The sequence below is a fragment of the Anas platyrhynchos genome, chromosome 3 (genome assembly GCF_047663525.1).
Source record: "Anas platyrhynchos isolate ZD024472 breed Pekin duck chromosome 3, IASCAAS_PekinDuck_T2T, whole genome shotgun sequence".
Lineage (NCBI taxonomy): Eukaryota > Metazoa > Chordata > Aves > Anseriformes > Anatidae > Anas > Anas platyrhynchos.
The window spans coordinates 82,851,021-82,863,850 of NC_092589.1; the positions used below are offsets into that span (position 1 = coordinate 82,851,021).

General features: G+C 39.1%; 1 protein-coding gene across 3 annotated transcripts in view; it reads left to right on the forward strand.

The window, feature by feature from the left end:
• RNGTT (RNA guanylyltransferase and 5'-phosphatase) overlaps positions 1–12,830 on the forward strand; it is a 184,231-nt gene that overhangs the window by 141,887 nt on the left and 29,514 nt on the right. For 2 of the 3 annotated variants that reach the window (XM_038176904.2, XM_027454920.3), the window contains exon 14: positions 10,665–10,731. The exons of the other annotated variant lie outside the window; for it this stretch is intronic. In XM_038176904.2, coding sequence (XP_038032832.1) covers positions 10,665–10,731 — 67 coding nt within the window. The remainder of the gene's footprint in view (positions 1–10,664; positions 10,732–12,830) is intronic. 3 annotated transcript variants of the gene reach the window in all.

Here is a 12,830-nt window from a genome sequence, read left to right on the forward strand (position 1 = left end):
GGGCTGGCAGCCCTCCCTTTCCTAGCATGGCCCAAGCTGCCATCTTCCCCCTGCATTCCCACTCCCGTCTGGGTGCTCCACGGGAAGCACGCCTCACCTCTTAATTTGGGAATCGTGGGATAAAAGGTGCTAAAAATTGGGAAAGGAGAAGTACACGCAGTGTACTGGAGGGATGTAGGCCTCTTAAAAAGCAAAACAAAACCAAGGAGGCAGTGGGTTAGGGGAGTTGCTGACTGTTAAAGTCAGAAGTCAAGGAAGAAAAGAAATGGGGAGATGGGGGACAGGAGGAGATGGGGCACTTTTGAAGTGAGGCAGAGCACTGACAGCAGAGCAGTGGTTTCCCTTACAGAGAAAGCAGCCTCAGAGGTAAGGGTACTAATTTTTGAGCAGGGTAGTACACCAGGACGACAGGCCAGCTTTGTGGAGATGCCTTCTAGAGTGCAAGCTCAATATTACAGCATTGGTAGTTGCTGTTGGAGAGTCCTTTCTTGTGTCACAGCCAGGAAAACACTTCAGCTATGTTTCTTAATTACTTGGGAGTGCTGAATGAAGTCTTCTTATTACCTGAAGAATTTCTGTAAAAGAGGAGGAGTTCATCAACTCATTTAAGGAATGCGTGGTGGGACTTGATAGTGAACAAGGGAGCGAAGTCTTACACCTTCCATGCAGTTTCAGAAATGAGAGGGAAGCATTCAGCAGAGTTCCTGAAAGCCTTCCCACCTTATTTTGGGTGGTGGGTATCTTCATAACATACGGGATTTTCTGCACGCTGCCAGTGGCACTTGTGCCTGGGTAGATGGTGGCTGTGTGTGTCTCACACCCGCATCTAAGCAACAAATTCTTTGTGCTTCTTGTGCTTCTCTTTGGGGTTGTGGTCTGCATAGTCCTGCTTGAGCTTATACCTAAATGGTTTGTAGATTGTAGTTCAGGCATTTCTGTGGTTGGGCATGATTGATTAATAAAGTATTTTGAATAAATCATTAGAGTGATGTGGGGAAACAGGAAGAAAAAGACATCACTTACACTGGTCTGGCAGTGCACATTTGTGATGCCTTCCCCTGGAGCATCTTTAGTAGGAAGGGGGGAATTGTCATAATATGTATGTCTGTGATCCATGTAGACAAATGATTTTTGTTCTTTACTGATTTTTTTTCTTAAAGAGGAACTGTCAGCCTCCTAGATTATTTTATTATACGTCCACGTGTTCAGTACTCTTTCACACCAAGGCAGTGTCATTGAGCTCCCATCTAATGATGTGTCTTGTGATTAAGTATTTATTGGGTTTGAATTCTCTCTCATTTGGCATAATTCAATTACTCCTTCCTCTTTTCTTCTGAGAAATGAAATACAGATCACCTGATCAATCTCTGTTTTTTACTGCATTATCAAAAATATATTGCTGCCAACTAATTTATTTAGGATACCTTATACTTTGATTTAGAGTGGTTTACAATTTGTTTTCTGACAAACTTTTGTGCCCATAATCCATCAACTTCTTGATGTGTGATAGTCACCTCCCTGCAATCTGGAAGTGCCTTTTCCTCATTTCAGAGTTCTCCCTGACTTTGGCCAACGTGCAGAAAGGTCTGGTTGGAAGTGTTGGCTGCCCAAGTCTGGCAGTGCCACAGGGTCATGCCACCACTGGTGCAGCATGCAGGGTACTGGGAAAACCAGGAATCTGTTGGAGCAGCTGCTCTGACAAATGAAGGGCAGAGTGTGAGAGATGACAGCCAGATGAGACCAGCCCATCATAGCTTTCTTGCCAATATTTTGTTGTGGTCTTTTCAGCAGTAACACCCTGTGTTAAAATTGCTGAAAATTTTGATTTCCAGCTCTGCTCGAATGATTTAGAATAGTTGTGCAGGACATCAGTTTTTATTTTATTTATTTTAATGTATTAAAAATAGACCAAAGACAAAGAAATGATAAAACCTTACATGAAAAGAAAGTTCATTGGGCTTCAGAATTGAGCCTTTGAGTGTTTGGAAATAACAGTTCTAGTTGCCAGGTTCACACACATTAAAATACATTCCTTAATTAATGCTAATTTAATTCCCTAAGTCCTACATGCAGGAGCACCTATCTTTCACTGCAGAGGAAAGTAATGTTAAGGTGGTATGGGTGATTGTAAATACGGTATCAGCCTCCTCTCAACGTGATGAACTTTGCAATCTAGGTAAAGTTGCCTGCCTTTGCTCTGTAACTTGCTTCATCAGCAGACTTTCTCTGTCCATGACTCTTTCACATCACTAATAAATATATTAAACAGTCTGTTACAGAAATTGCATAGTTCCTTGGCCTTTGCCAAGATGAAAACTGACCGTTTATTCTGCCTTTCCAGTCCCTTAATCAAGGCTTGATCCATAATAGCAAGTAGCCTTTTCCACATAAAAGTACTTACTGCCTAGTTTTATTATTATTTTTTTTTTAAGTATATTACTGTGGGAGACTGTAGCAGAAGCCTTTTGGCAGTCTGAATCGATTATGTCAGTGTGGTGCCTCTCCTGTCCCCTCACTCCTTTTTAAGTGCTCTTTCATTAAGATGATCAAAAGAGAAGCAGATGCAGCCACAGTGTGAGTGCAAGGGATGTGCAACCCTGTAAGTAGTGCAGCCACACATGGCCAAGGTGGGCATGCTGAACGATGCTGAGCTAAAGGGCAGGACTCCAAGAAGTTTGCAGAAATTAACCTATTTAGATGTTAAATATTTATATTTATTTGCCTATTTGTTACTAGCAATTCAGACCCTACCTATTAAGAAATGTGGATTTAAGAATCTTGGATATATTAAATCTGGGTTTGGTGGTTTATTTCACTTTGGTTATCAAATAATTATTCCCAGAAATCATCCCCATAGCTTTTCTTTTAGTACCTCTATTTCTGCAGGCATTTAATTTAGGTAACTTAAAAAAAAATAGTTTCTGACTAGGTTTTTGTTTTACAGTAGGACAAACAAATCGGCTAGCTTTCTGCAGTGCCCCTGTCTTCCTTAGTGGCTCCTTCTATTTCCATAGATCAAGTGAATCTCTTGAATTTTTATAGGATTTGTACTTGGATATACTTGAGATTTTGTCAACACTATCTCATTTATTTTTTCTTTATCTTATTTGATATTAGGAGTTTAGGATATTAGGATTAGGAGTCCATTATTCTTAACTAGCTGTGGAGACAATTAAAATGTCTTTATTTTGACTTTGGAAAAGTCTGTAGTTAGATGCCTTATTTTATGGAAGTCTCCTGTTGTAACGTTTAGCATTATGCTGTCAATTTTTAATTTAATTCTTTGTGTTGAATCTGCAAGTTTTGTGGTTTTTGTTGTTTTAAAAGATGGCCAAGCTGTAAGGACCTTATGGGATAACCTAGAAGGTGGATTTACAGGATTGCAGTGAATCCACTGCTGGGTACGTGCCAGCTCTTGTTTTGCAAGATGTGGATAAATGTGGGGAGAGCTGCTGCACAGCCCATGTCAGGAAGTCTTCCAGCAAGTTGGAAATAGTTCCTAACTGCTGTCCTGTATTTCAGTGAGATGAGAGGGATGATATTCAGAAAAGAAAAAATGAGGTTTACTATCAGAAATAGATTCTAATAGTGAAATCTCTCAGACTATGTAATAATCTCCCAAAGGAAAAGGCAGGCAGCCTCATTTTTCAGATAATTTATGGCCAGCCTGGCCAAATTGCTCATTATACTACAGGGAATAATATTCCATTGGTGAAGGAATGGCCGTGATTATTTAATGGGTACTTTTTGTTTCTATTTACTTGTCCTTTCTACTTTTTATGGATAACTTGTATGTAAATGGAGTCAAAATGCTTCTTTATATGATTTGCTTGCAAGGCAAAGCCTGGACAAACTTTAAAATATTATCAGCACCAGACATAAATGCAGCAAACAAAAGAAAGCCCTTTTGGAAACATCCAATGGTACGGTTAAATTTATAAGTACAAGGATGTTTTTTGAAAATATCCATCTCTACAAAAGCATTCATGTATAATCTTTCCCTTCAAACAAAATAAAATAAATACATAAATTAAAGCCAAAAACTCAAGCAAAAATAATGTTGATTAAACTCTCCTAAGTCAAAGGAAACCTTGATACCAGTCACTTTTATTCTTTTTGATCCTGATCCCCAACCACTTACAGACCATTGCCTCAAATACGAGGTCCTTTTGTTTTGCAGTTTGGAGCTCTTTAAATGTCATTTTTATTGGGTTTGGCACATAGCCGTGGTGAGGTTATTCAGTGGCAGCATGTCTTTCAAGGATCAGTTACTTGCTAGATTCCTGCTATCAATACTTAATGACAGACAGTGATTTACTGTAGGAGTGATGTAATTCAGTGAAGCCTTTCAAGTAGGAAGCATGGGAGCTTTTCCTACGGAGGGCAGTTAGCATGTAACCCCGATATTTTTGCCCAAGTTTTGTGTGTTTCAGAAAGCACAAAGGTGGTGAATTCAGTTCTGTAGCTTGTGCTGCCCGCTGCATTTCCTTCTCCATGAATATTACTTAGAATGCAATTTAATGCTAATTGCTGTCACCATTAACTTGGCGTGGGATATTCTGCAAATTCAGAATTCATGGAATGGAAAGGTTTTGCTTAAATTACTTTGGGCATTTTATTGCAAAGATGATTTTAACATTGTAAAATTGTTTACAGTCTATTCTTTTAACACTTCTATCCATTCCCAAGCTTTTTACTTTCCAAGTTCAAACACATTTCTTTTTCATCTCTTCTACATAACCAGCTCTGCTTAATGGCTTTTTGTAGTCACCTCATCTATTTTTTTTTCAGTATGTGCTCATAATTTGAGGGAAAATGTCCTAAATCAAATATACAATCTTTTGCCTGTTCTTTACCATGATGATTACACTAGAATAGCATATATTTGTCCATCAACATTTTATTGTTCGTGCATGACTGATGAGTAAAAAAAATTGTCATAATATTTCCACTACCTAAAAAAACGGTTTGATAAATACACCGTTGAATGCAGGGAAAATCTCTTCCTTCTTATACGTGAAATCCCCGCATTTCCATTGTCGATATTCAACACAAAAGATTCACTGCTGAATAAATGTAAACTCTCAATACGTATATGGAGAGCCGTACTCTCAATGGCACTCAAGCAAAATTGAATGCACGTTGTTTGCTAACCATATATGCCTGTCAGATTAAATTCAAAAGCTTATTTACGCAGATTTTTTTTCAGATTTTCATAGGATCCTGTTATAAAAACTAATCTATTTTATAAAACCAAATTTCATATTTTCACTCTGTTACTGTTACACCAGCCTTTCAGACAAATTAATAAAATAATTAACTTTATTCAACTTGAAAAAACATTAATTCTTTAGAGTATCAATTTTTATAATTCCCTTTTCATGGTTTTCTGATTTTTTTTTTGTTGCATTTTCCTTGAATTTGATGCTCCAAGGGAATACATCCTGAGAGTTGAAAAGCAATAGGGAATGATTGGCTTGAACAAGAAGCAAACTATATTTGTAATGTAGCTGTAGTAGAATACAAAAATATAGTTCAGGAGTTTAAGAAGCTGCTTCTTTTTTGTGGTTAAGATACTGCAGCATAGTGTGCTGTTGTCCCTCGCAGTTTAAGTGAACGCAGGATAAATGTAGTATATTTATTGTATTATTAAGAAGACATTAGCAAGATTGTGTGGATATGACAGCCATTCTTCTGTGCCCTGGTGCTTTATTTGTGCTCTAGTCATAGCTCTGAAAAATTCGCTTGTATAATGGAATACAAAATTTGTAAAATTACGTATAAAAGTTACTTTTATCTTTGAAGGTATGCGTCAAAGCCATTCAAATACTTTTGGAAAATGTGGTTATTGAACTCACAAAGGGTTGCTTCTGCTCTCGGGGCAGTTGTTCATTTGTGTTTTTAACTCAAAACAGTCATTTCTGCCTAAAATGTGACAATGCATCAGAAGAGATTTTTACAGATAGATAAAAGCATACGTAGAGCATAACAATGAAATTCTTTGTATGTGGTTATCAGAGAGAAGGTATATTTTAAAATGAAATGTAAAATTGGTCAGGTAATAACTAATATTAATCCCTTCTCCATAGTTATTTTAAGTGTGGGAGTTTAGCATGAGAGAGTGGTCACATTGATTTTCCTAAAATTTTATCTGACTGTCCAATTTACATTTTAAACATCTTTTTTTTTCTCATTCCAGCCTTAATCATTCACTAATGCATATGCAGAGATACTCTTAGCAGTAGAGGTATGGCAGTGCACAAGGGTCAGTAGCACTGCTGAGCACCAGGATTGATTTTTTTTCACTCAGTTTTGCTTCACACCCAGTCCATGCTTGCTTGGTACACAGCTTCTCAGGACTGAAACCTTTTCACCAGCAACCTCTGTGAAGACTGCAAATGTCTTTTGGCAGCATGTGCGTGATGAAGTTGTTAGATCAGATCCTCAGTCCCATTTTAGCCACCTGTAACTGCTTCTGACTGTAAAATGGAATCAGAGCATGTATCTTAATCCTGTTAATCAATGAAATCAATGATATTTCTGTTTAATAGTGTCTACTAGGGTGAAATCCTTTCCATGCAGACACCAAGGGTGTTCTAGGTGGTTGAAAGACAGTGGAAAAGCAGACAACAGTCAAGGATAAAACCAGCAGTACAGAAGCAGTACAGGACCCAGTGAGTTATGTGAAGTATTGAACTATTCATCAACCACGATGGCTGTCGAGATACATTTTAGGATTGCCTAATACAGATCCTGCAAGATACCATTTGATAGATTGTCCTAAGTTAGATTTTGATGAACATTACTGAGGAAAACCAAGGGAGAAGTTGCATCTCCTGTTTCAGACGGGTAGTTAATAACCGGAGCGTTGCTGTAGGCAGTTCTGCATGCCTCCTGCTGCTTTATTTCATGCAGCTTTTCATCTTGAAAAAACAGATGTCTCAGGCCCATCTGCCTGTTCGTGTCTCACTGTGGCATTTCCACCTCCCTGATGCCATGTACCTTACCTCCTCTCAGCCCCTCTACCGCGCGCGTTGGGTTTTTTCTCTCCGTGCTCTCCGTGTCCCCGGCCTGCCCGCCCTCTGTGCTAGAGCTGCGAGTCTCGGCGCTGCCCCTGTGTCCCTGCACGATGCCCCACGGGTCTCGCAGCAGAGCAAGCGCAGGAGCTGCTGCCTCGCACAGGAGCAAGTTACCGCGTTCAGCTCACCTGCAGTAACTTGCTCCTGTGAGAGGTAGCGGCTCCTGGCTCCACCCCTGCTCCTGCATTGCTCTGCATGCCCCTTTCTGGAAGCCCACGCTCTGCACAGCAGCACTAGGATCCAGACAGTCCACTCACTCTTTTGTTCCAGATTCCCTGCTGTCTCACTCCTCCTTATTCCCAGTTTCCTTTCACCTAGCCCTTAATCCTGTTTTATACTTGTTTGCATTCACCCCCTCACATCACTGTTGCCACCACTCTTCTGTATCTCTGTACCCACTCCTGGCTGATCCTGCAGTCAGCATCCTTCATGGGCACATGAAGCCTGGCTCCTACAGCTGGGGTTTTCAAAACACAGCCATGCTTTGGGTCACAGAAGTGGCCAAATCTAGGATTTTGAAGGCAGAAAACAGGTTGCTTGGTGGTAACTATACGATAGCGTTTTCTTGGTACTGGAAAGCCCTGTGTGACTTTGGAATTATTTTGCCAAAAGTCATAAACGGTCCACATACTTTTTTTTTTTCCTGGTGTTTTTATGAAACAGCCCTAATAGGCATATCTGGATGGATGGTTGCTCAATTTGGTACATGGGATGGGAAGACAGGGACTGTAATTCTCTGTATGGACAGCACATCTGAAAGAACTGCTGCTGTTTGGAATGACATTTCATACTTTTGTTCTATTTTATTATTACTTACCAAAAAAACAAAACAAAACACTGTATTGATAATGTATTGAACGGAATATACTGCAAATAAAATACACTGCAATCTGTAAATTAGTATTAGTTTAGGCAACTTTGTATGTTGCTGCATATTTTAAAGTAAAAGTACTGAAGTGCCTGTCAACATTTGCTTTTTTGATTATTATTTCTCATAATTTTAAGGTAATTATTTGAATGTGAAGTCCAAATCTGATCATTGCACTGTGAAGCCAGTGCAATGGTTTCCTAGGCTGGTATTGATCTCAGGCAGTGAAGTCCAGCTGTTGGCAGTGCTGGGCTTGGGGACTGCTGATGTGGTTTGGAGAACAGAACTGTGAAAATGAGAAATTAGATAAGAAACAGCTCTGGTTTTGAGAAGGCATTGGCATAATGACCCTAAAAGTGTTTCTACTAGTCATGAGACTTGGAATGTGTTGATTACTCAGGCTGTTTGGGGCAGGGGGGAATATTTCAGGACATGAAGTTGTGTTCATTTTGGGATGTTCGTTTCAACCATGAGTACTTATGGTATGGAAGGTGGACTGGCTTTGTGGTTATGACTCCGAAATGCAGAACTCGAGAGGAATTGTGAAAACTAAAGAATGTGGCCTTTCATTTAAGTGAGATACAAGTAACTTGCACTTCCCTAAAAAATTCCCAACATCGCATTGAATTTTGAAGTGACTTGCGAATACAGATGAAAATTTTTTAAGTGAAACGCATTTCGGCTGAGGTGGTAAAAGGTGAATAAATAGTAATAAGCTTGTACTTCTGTGTCATTATCGGTCATAAAAGGAAGGCAATCTTTGCAGTGTGTTTGCTGGCTTTGGATGTACACCAGGGGATGGCAAGTTAAGTAGGGACAGCTATGTTGTATTCAGAAAAGACCAGTTTTAAGGTTCCCTAGCTGTTCATTACCTTTAAATAAAGCCATATAAAGACTCAAATATATAATGTCATTTCTTTCCAGTAAAGAAAACAACATAAAGAATAACCATGTGAGAAGAATCACAGTGTACATCACTTCTCTTTTTTGGTCCCATACTAGAAGTGCAATTGGTGTTGTTTGTTGGCTTGTTTTTTTTCTTTGCCTTAAAAAAAATAAGTATGTGCAGTTTTGTTAAGAATACTTCGTTGCATTTAGTTGCCTCTTATATGGTGGCATACCCCAAATCCTTTTTATGGATTCTCTTTTTAACCTTTTTCACTGATTACTTCACATGTTCCTTTTCATTTAGAGAAACCTTAAATATTTTCTGAATTTCCTTTATGCTCCTAGGAGAAGATTTGATCAATACAGTGGCTTTTTCAACTCCAGAGACCTGTGCTCTAAATGAATTTAACTTATTGTGAGTGAAAATGAATTTGACATGCTCATCCTGGCTTCTGTATGTCAATACTGCAGAACCATTGCAAAACAGTACAGGGCTTCCAGAGCAGGCGCACTAATGGGCAAAGTGAGAAGGTCGCTTACCTGTCCGTGGTATGACTGATTTGCTCTGATCCTTACTAGTCTTTCCTTCCTTTGGGTATTTCCATCAATACCCAGGATATTTTTGTATACAGTATCTAATTACAAAAGGATTTTGAAGATGATACATGGCTTGACACCACGTCTTGCAAGCTGTTTTATGTACTTGAGTGTTTCGACTTTGCCATTTTGCTGAGTTCCACCAATTCCCACTGTTAGTGAACCAGTTTTAAGGTCAAGCGTATCAGTTTCAGAACTGGGAAGAATCAAAATCATGATAAGACGTGTTCATTGTGTGGATTGAAGGTCAAAAGAACAAGTTGCTGTCATCTACGTTTATATTTCCTTTTGTTTTTAAAAACAGAGTTGAGAATGGTGAGAAATTAGTTGAAAATGACAACCAGATTATATACAGAAAAACAAACAAACCATGTAGCTCACTATGAATTAAAGATATACACATGATATGCATGCCTAAAATACAAATTTTATTGAAAAGAGACACCTTTTGCCTTTGCTTAGTGAGGGGAAAATAGCAGTCCAGTCTGAACAGCACAATAATCTCCTACACTTCCCTCCGTGATGGGCTTGTCTTCCTGTTCTTAGGAGTGGCCTCCTAATGGTCCTCTGGTTTTGGGAGTTGGTGTAGTAGTAACACTGACTTGCCCAGTAGCTGCAGAAATCAAGGTAATTCTTATTAAAAAGCACCCACATTGGAGCCAACTTATCCCACCATCCCTTTGAATCTTGGTAGTGCCCGTAAGGACTCTATAGTTGAAGAGAAGAACTAGCACAAACCAGATCCAGTGCTCTTTGTATTTAGGAAGCCCTTAGACAACACAGCAGAGATTCTCCATTATTTCTCTTCTTTTAGTGATGTCTTTATAATACTGTGCATGCTTTTATTTGTCCTAATCTTTGTTAACTCTTAGGCCTGCTGAATGTATTTATTATTAGCCTGTGCTCTTGCTGTCTCTTTGTCTCTAAGTTCTCCAATAAATAGATATGGTACATTCCTGCTGTTCTTGTGTCTTATTGAGTGACGTTCCTCACAAAGGAGCCTGTGAAATTATTTTGTTGAAGAGCTTCTTCACAGTAAACACAAATTACCAGTGCATATCCATCTTTAATGCGTCCTTCCTTCTTGTACTTGTTCAAGTAGAGTTGCGTAATTGTATTTGCGAAGGTAGCTCTTGCTATCATAATGAACTCCAGGAACAACTAATGGGGATGCAAAAAGCTTATGGATATAAAATGATATCTTAAAAGACTTTTTTTTTCCATTTTTTTAGGCTACTCACCCAGAATGTTGGTCTTCTTTATGTTGGAAACTTTGACAGACCTTTTGCACAAATTAAGGTACGATTAACGAGTAGGGGGGAAGGGGCCATTTAACTGATTTCATTCACTTCTCTATGTTTTCAGTCTTGATATAGAGTACTTCAAGTGTATCGATACAGTTCCAGCAAGAATAATGCGAAATAGTGCAGTTTTTGTGTTGTTTACCATATTCTGGGTTTTATTTTAGTTACAACTGCATACTGCGTACTTAACTTGTCAAAGAAGTTTAGTTTTTTCCTCTTGTCTTTTGATTAATTTTGACTCTGGTTTAATTATGAGAAGCAAAATGTTCTTTTAGGTTACCTTGTCAGTGACATTTCAAACAAAGCCACTTTGGAACTCTGTAATTCTTCAAGTGATCCTTGACAGGGAAGGATTGCAGTAAAAAGCACAGATTGTTTTCCCAGTATTATTGGATTTATTATGAGAGGCTCATACAATTGCTGGAAGATCATTTGTCTTGTGTGACTTACTGTTTCTTTTCCTTCAGTTGAACTACAATAGTTTCACATTTCTAATTGCCAGTTGCTAATTAGTTATTTTCAAGTCACTTGCAAACAAAAATGTCTTACAAGGATATACGGTCTGCTTCTGATGAGCATTGCTGGGATTTTTCTTAGGAAAGAGAGATAGGCATTAGCATGTCAGTCATTACAGTGGGATGTGGAAACATGATCTCTATTTTAGAATGCCGAAATGCTCATGTGTCCCGAGTGATACCACTAAATACTATATATCCTGCACTCTTGGCAACGTTGTACCCTCCATTGAGTGTACACTTTTATGCCTCTTGATTTTAAAATCCTTATTATTTTTACACTAAAAAGAAATTTAATTTCTAAAACTCAAATGTGTGCCCTACCTTCAACCTTGGTACTGTTTTCAAATTGCTTCAAAAGAACATATGCTTGCTTTTCATCCTCCCAGTTCCTACATGTATATTACTCAGTTTGGTAAGCAAACAATCCAAAATGTTTCTGGCACCAAACCTTGTATTGCAAGAAGTTTCTTCCCAAATTAGTTAGTATATTTTTTGTGATAACCCTTTTATAATAGTGCTTGTTTAAATGCTTTGTATAAGTAAATAAAAGGTACAAACATAAAAAATACAAAAAGATACCGAGGGAGTCTAAACTCACTTGGTCCAAAAAGCTAAGTGTAATCACCTTGTCATCTCTGGAATAAAAGATAATATGTTTTAATAGCCTACACCTCTATAAACTACACCTTTGGGTGTGTAATCTGGCAGTTGTCCACCCAGTGAAGGTCAGTCCTCCTTTGAGATGGATGCCATTTTTGTGAGGGCTGCCATTAGGCTCCATCCTGGTAAGATATTATCCTTTATCCATAAGCAGCTAAGGAGTGAAAGTGCCTGAGGTGAGTGATTATTCCATTTTATTATTTTTTTTAATTTTTAGTTTTAGGAGCTGGCCTCGCTCACAGTCATCTCTTAGGAGTTACTTCCCTCAGCTTCCCTTCCCAGAGTTAATCAGGGAGCTTAACCCTGCCTTGAATGACTAATCGTAGGTGTTCTCCAAGATGTGACAGCATTTCTCTTTCGGAGTGCTGTGCAAGTGTAATTGCTAGGCTGAGGAGAGGAGGTAGAGCCCTGGCAGGTCGCCCAGGCAGCAGTGGAAATATTTTGTCCTTCCATGGAAAAACGACTGGCACGATACAACCAGCTTCTCATACTGTTCTCCCTTCCAAATTAGGCCCCCTTCCCACCCTCACCTACCTCATCCACTTCTAATAATGAGCAGCAAAATGAGGGGGGCAGTTCTGCATGGCTGGGAAGATTTTGTAAATCCACTATTGCACTCTGCAGCCACTTCAGTTTGCAGCAGTACCATCACCCTCACTTGCAGCTAAAGAGAGGCCTTTCTGCTCACACCTCCAGAGCAGATGCTGTACGGGATCAAACTGCAGGACTGTGTGTCATATCGTGAGTAGGGAAAGAGTGCAAAACCAGCACATATGCAATGCATGCATCCAGTTTCCTGCAGTTTGCATCCAGGGCCTTCTCTGCTGGAAGTTGTACCTGCATGCTTGGGCAACTTTTGTTGCATCTTCTTCCCTGAACGTGCCTAAGTGATTTTCCACTAAATTTTCAATATTCA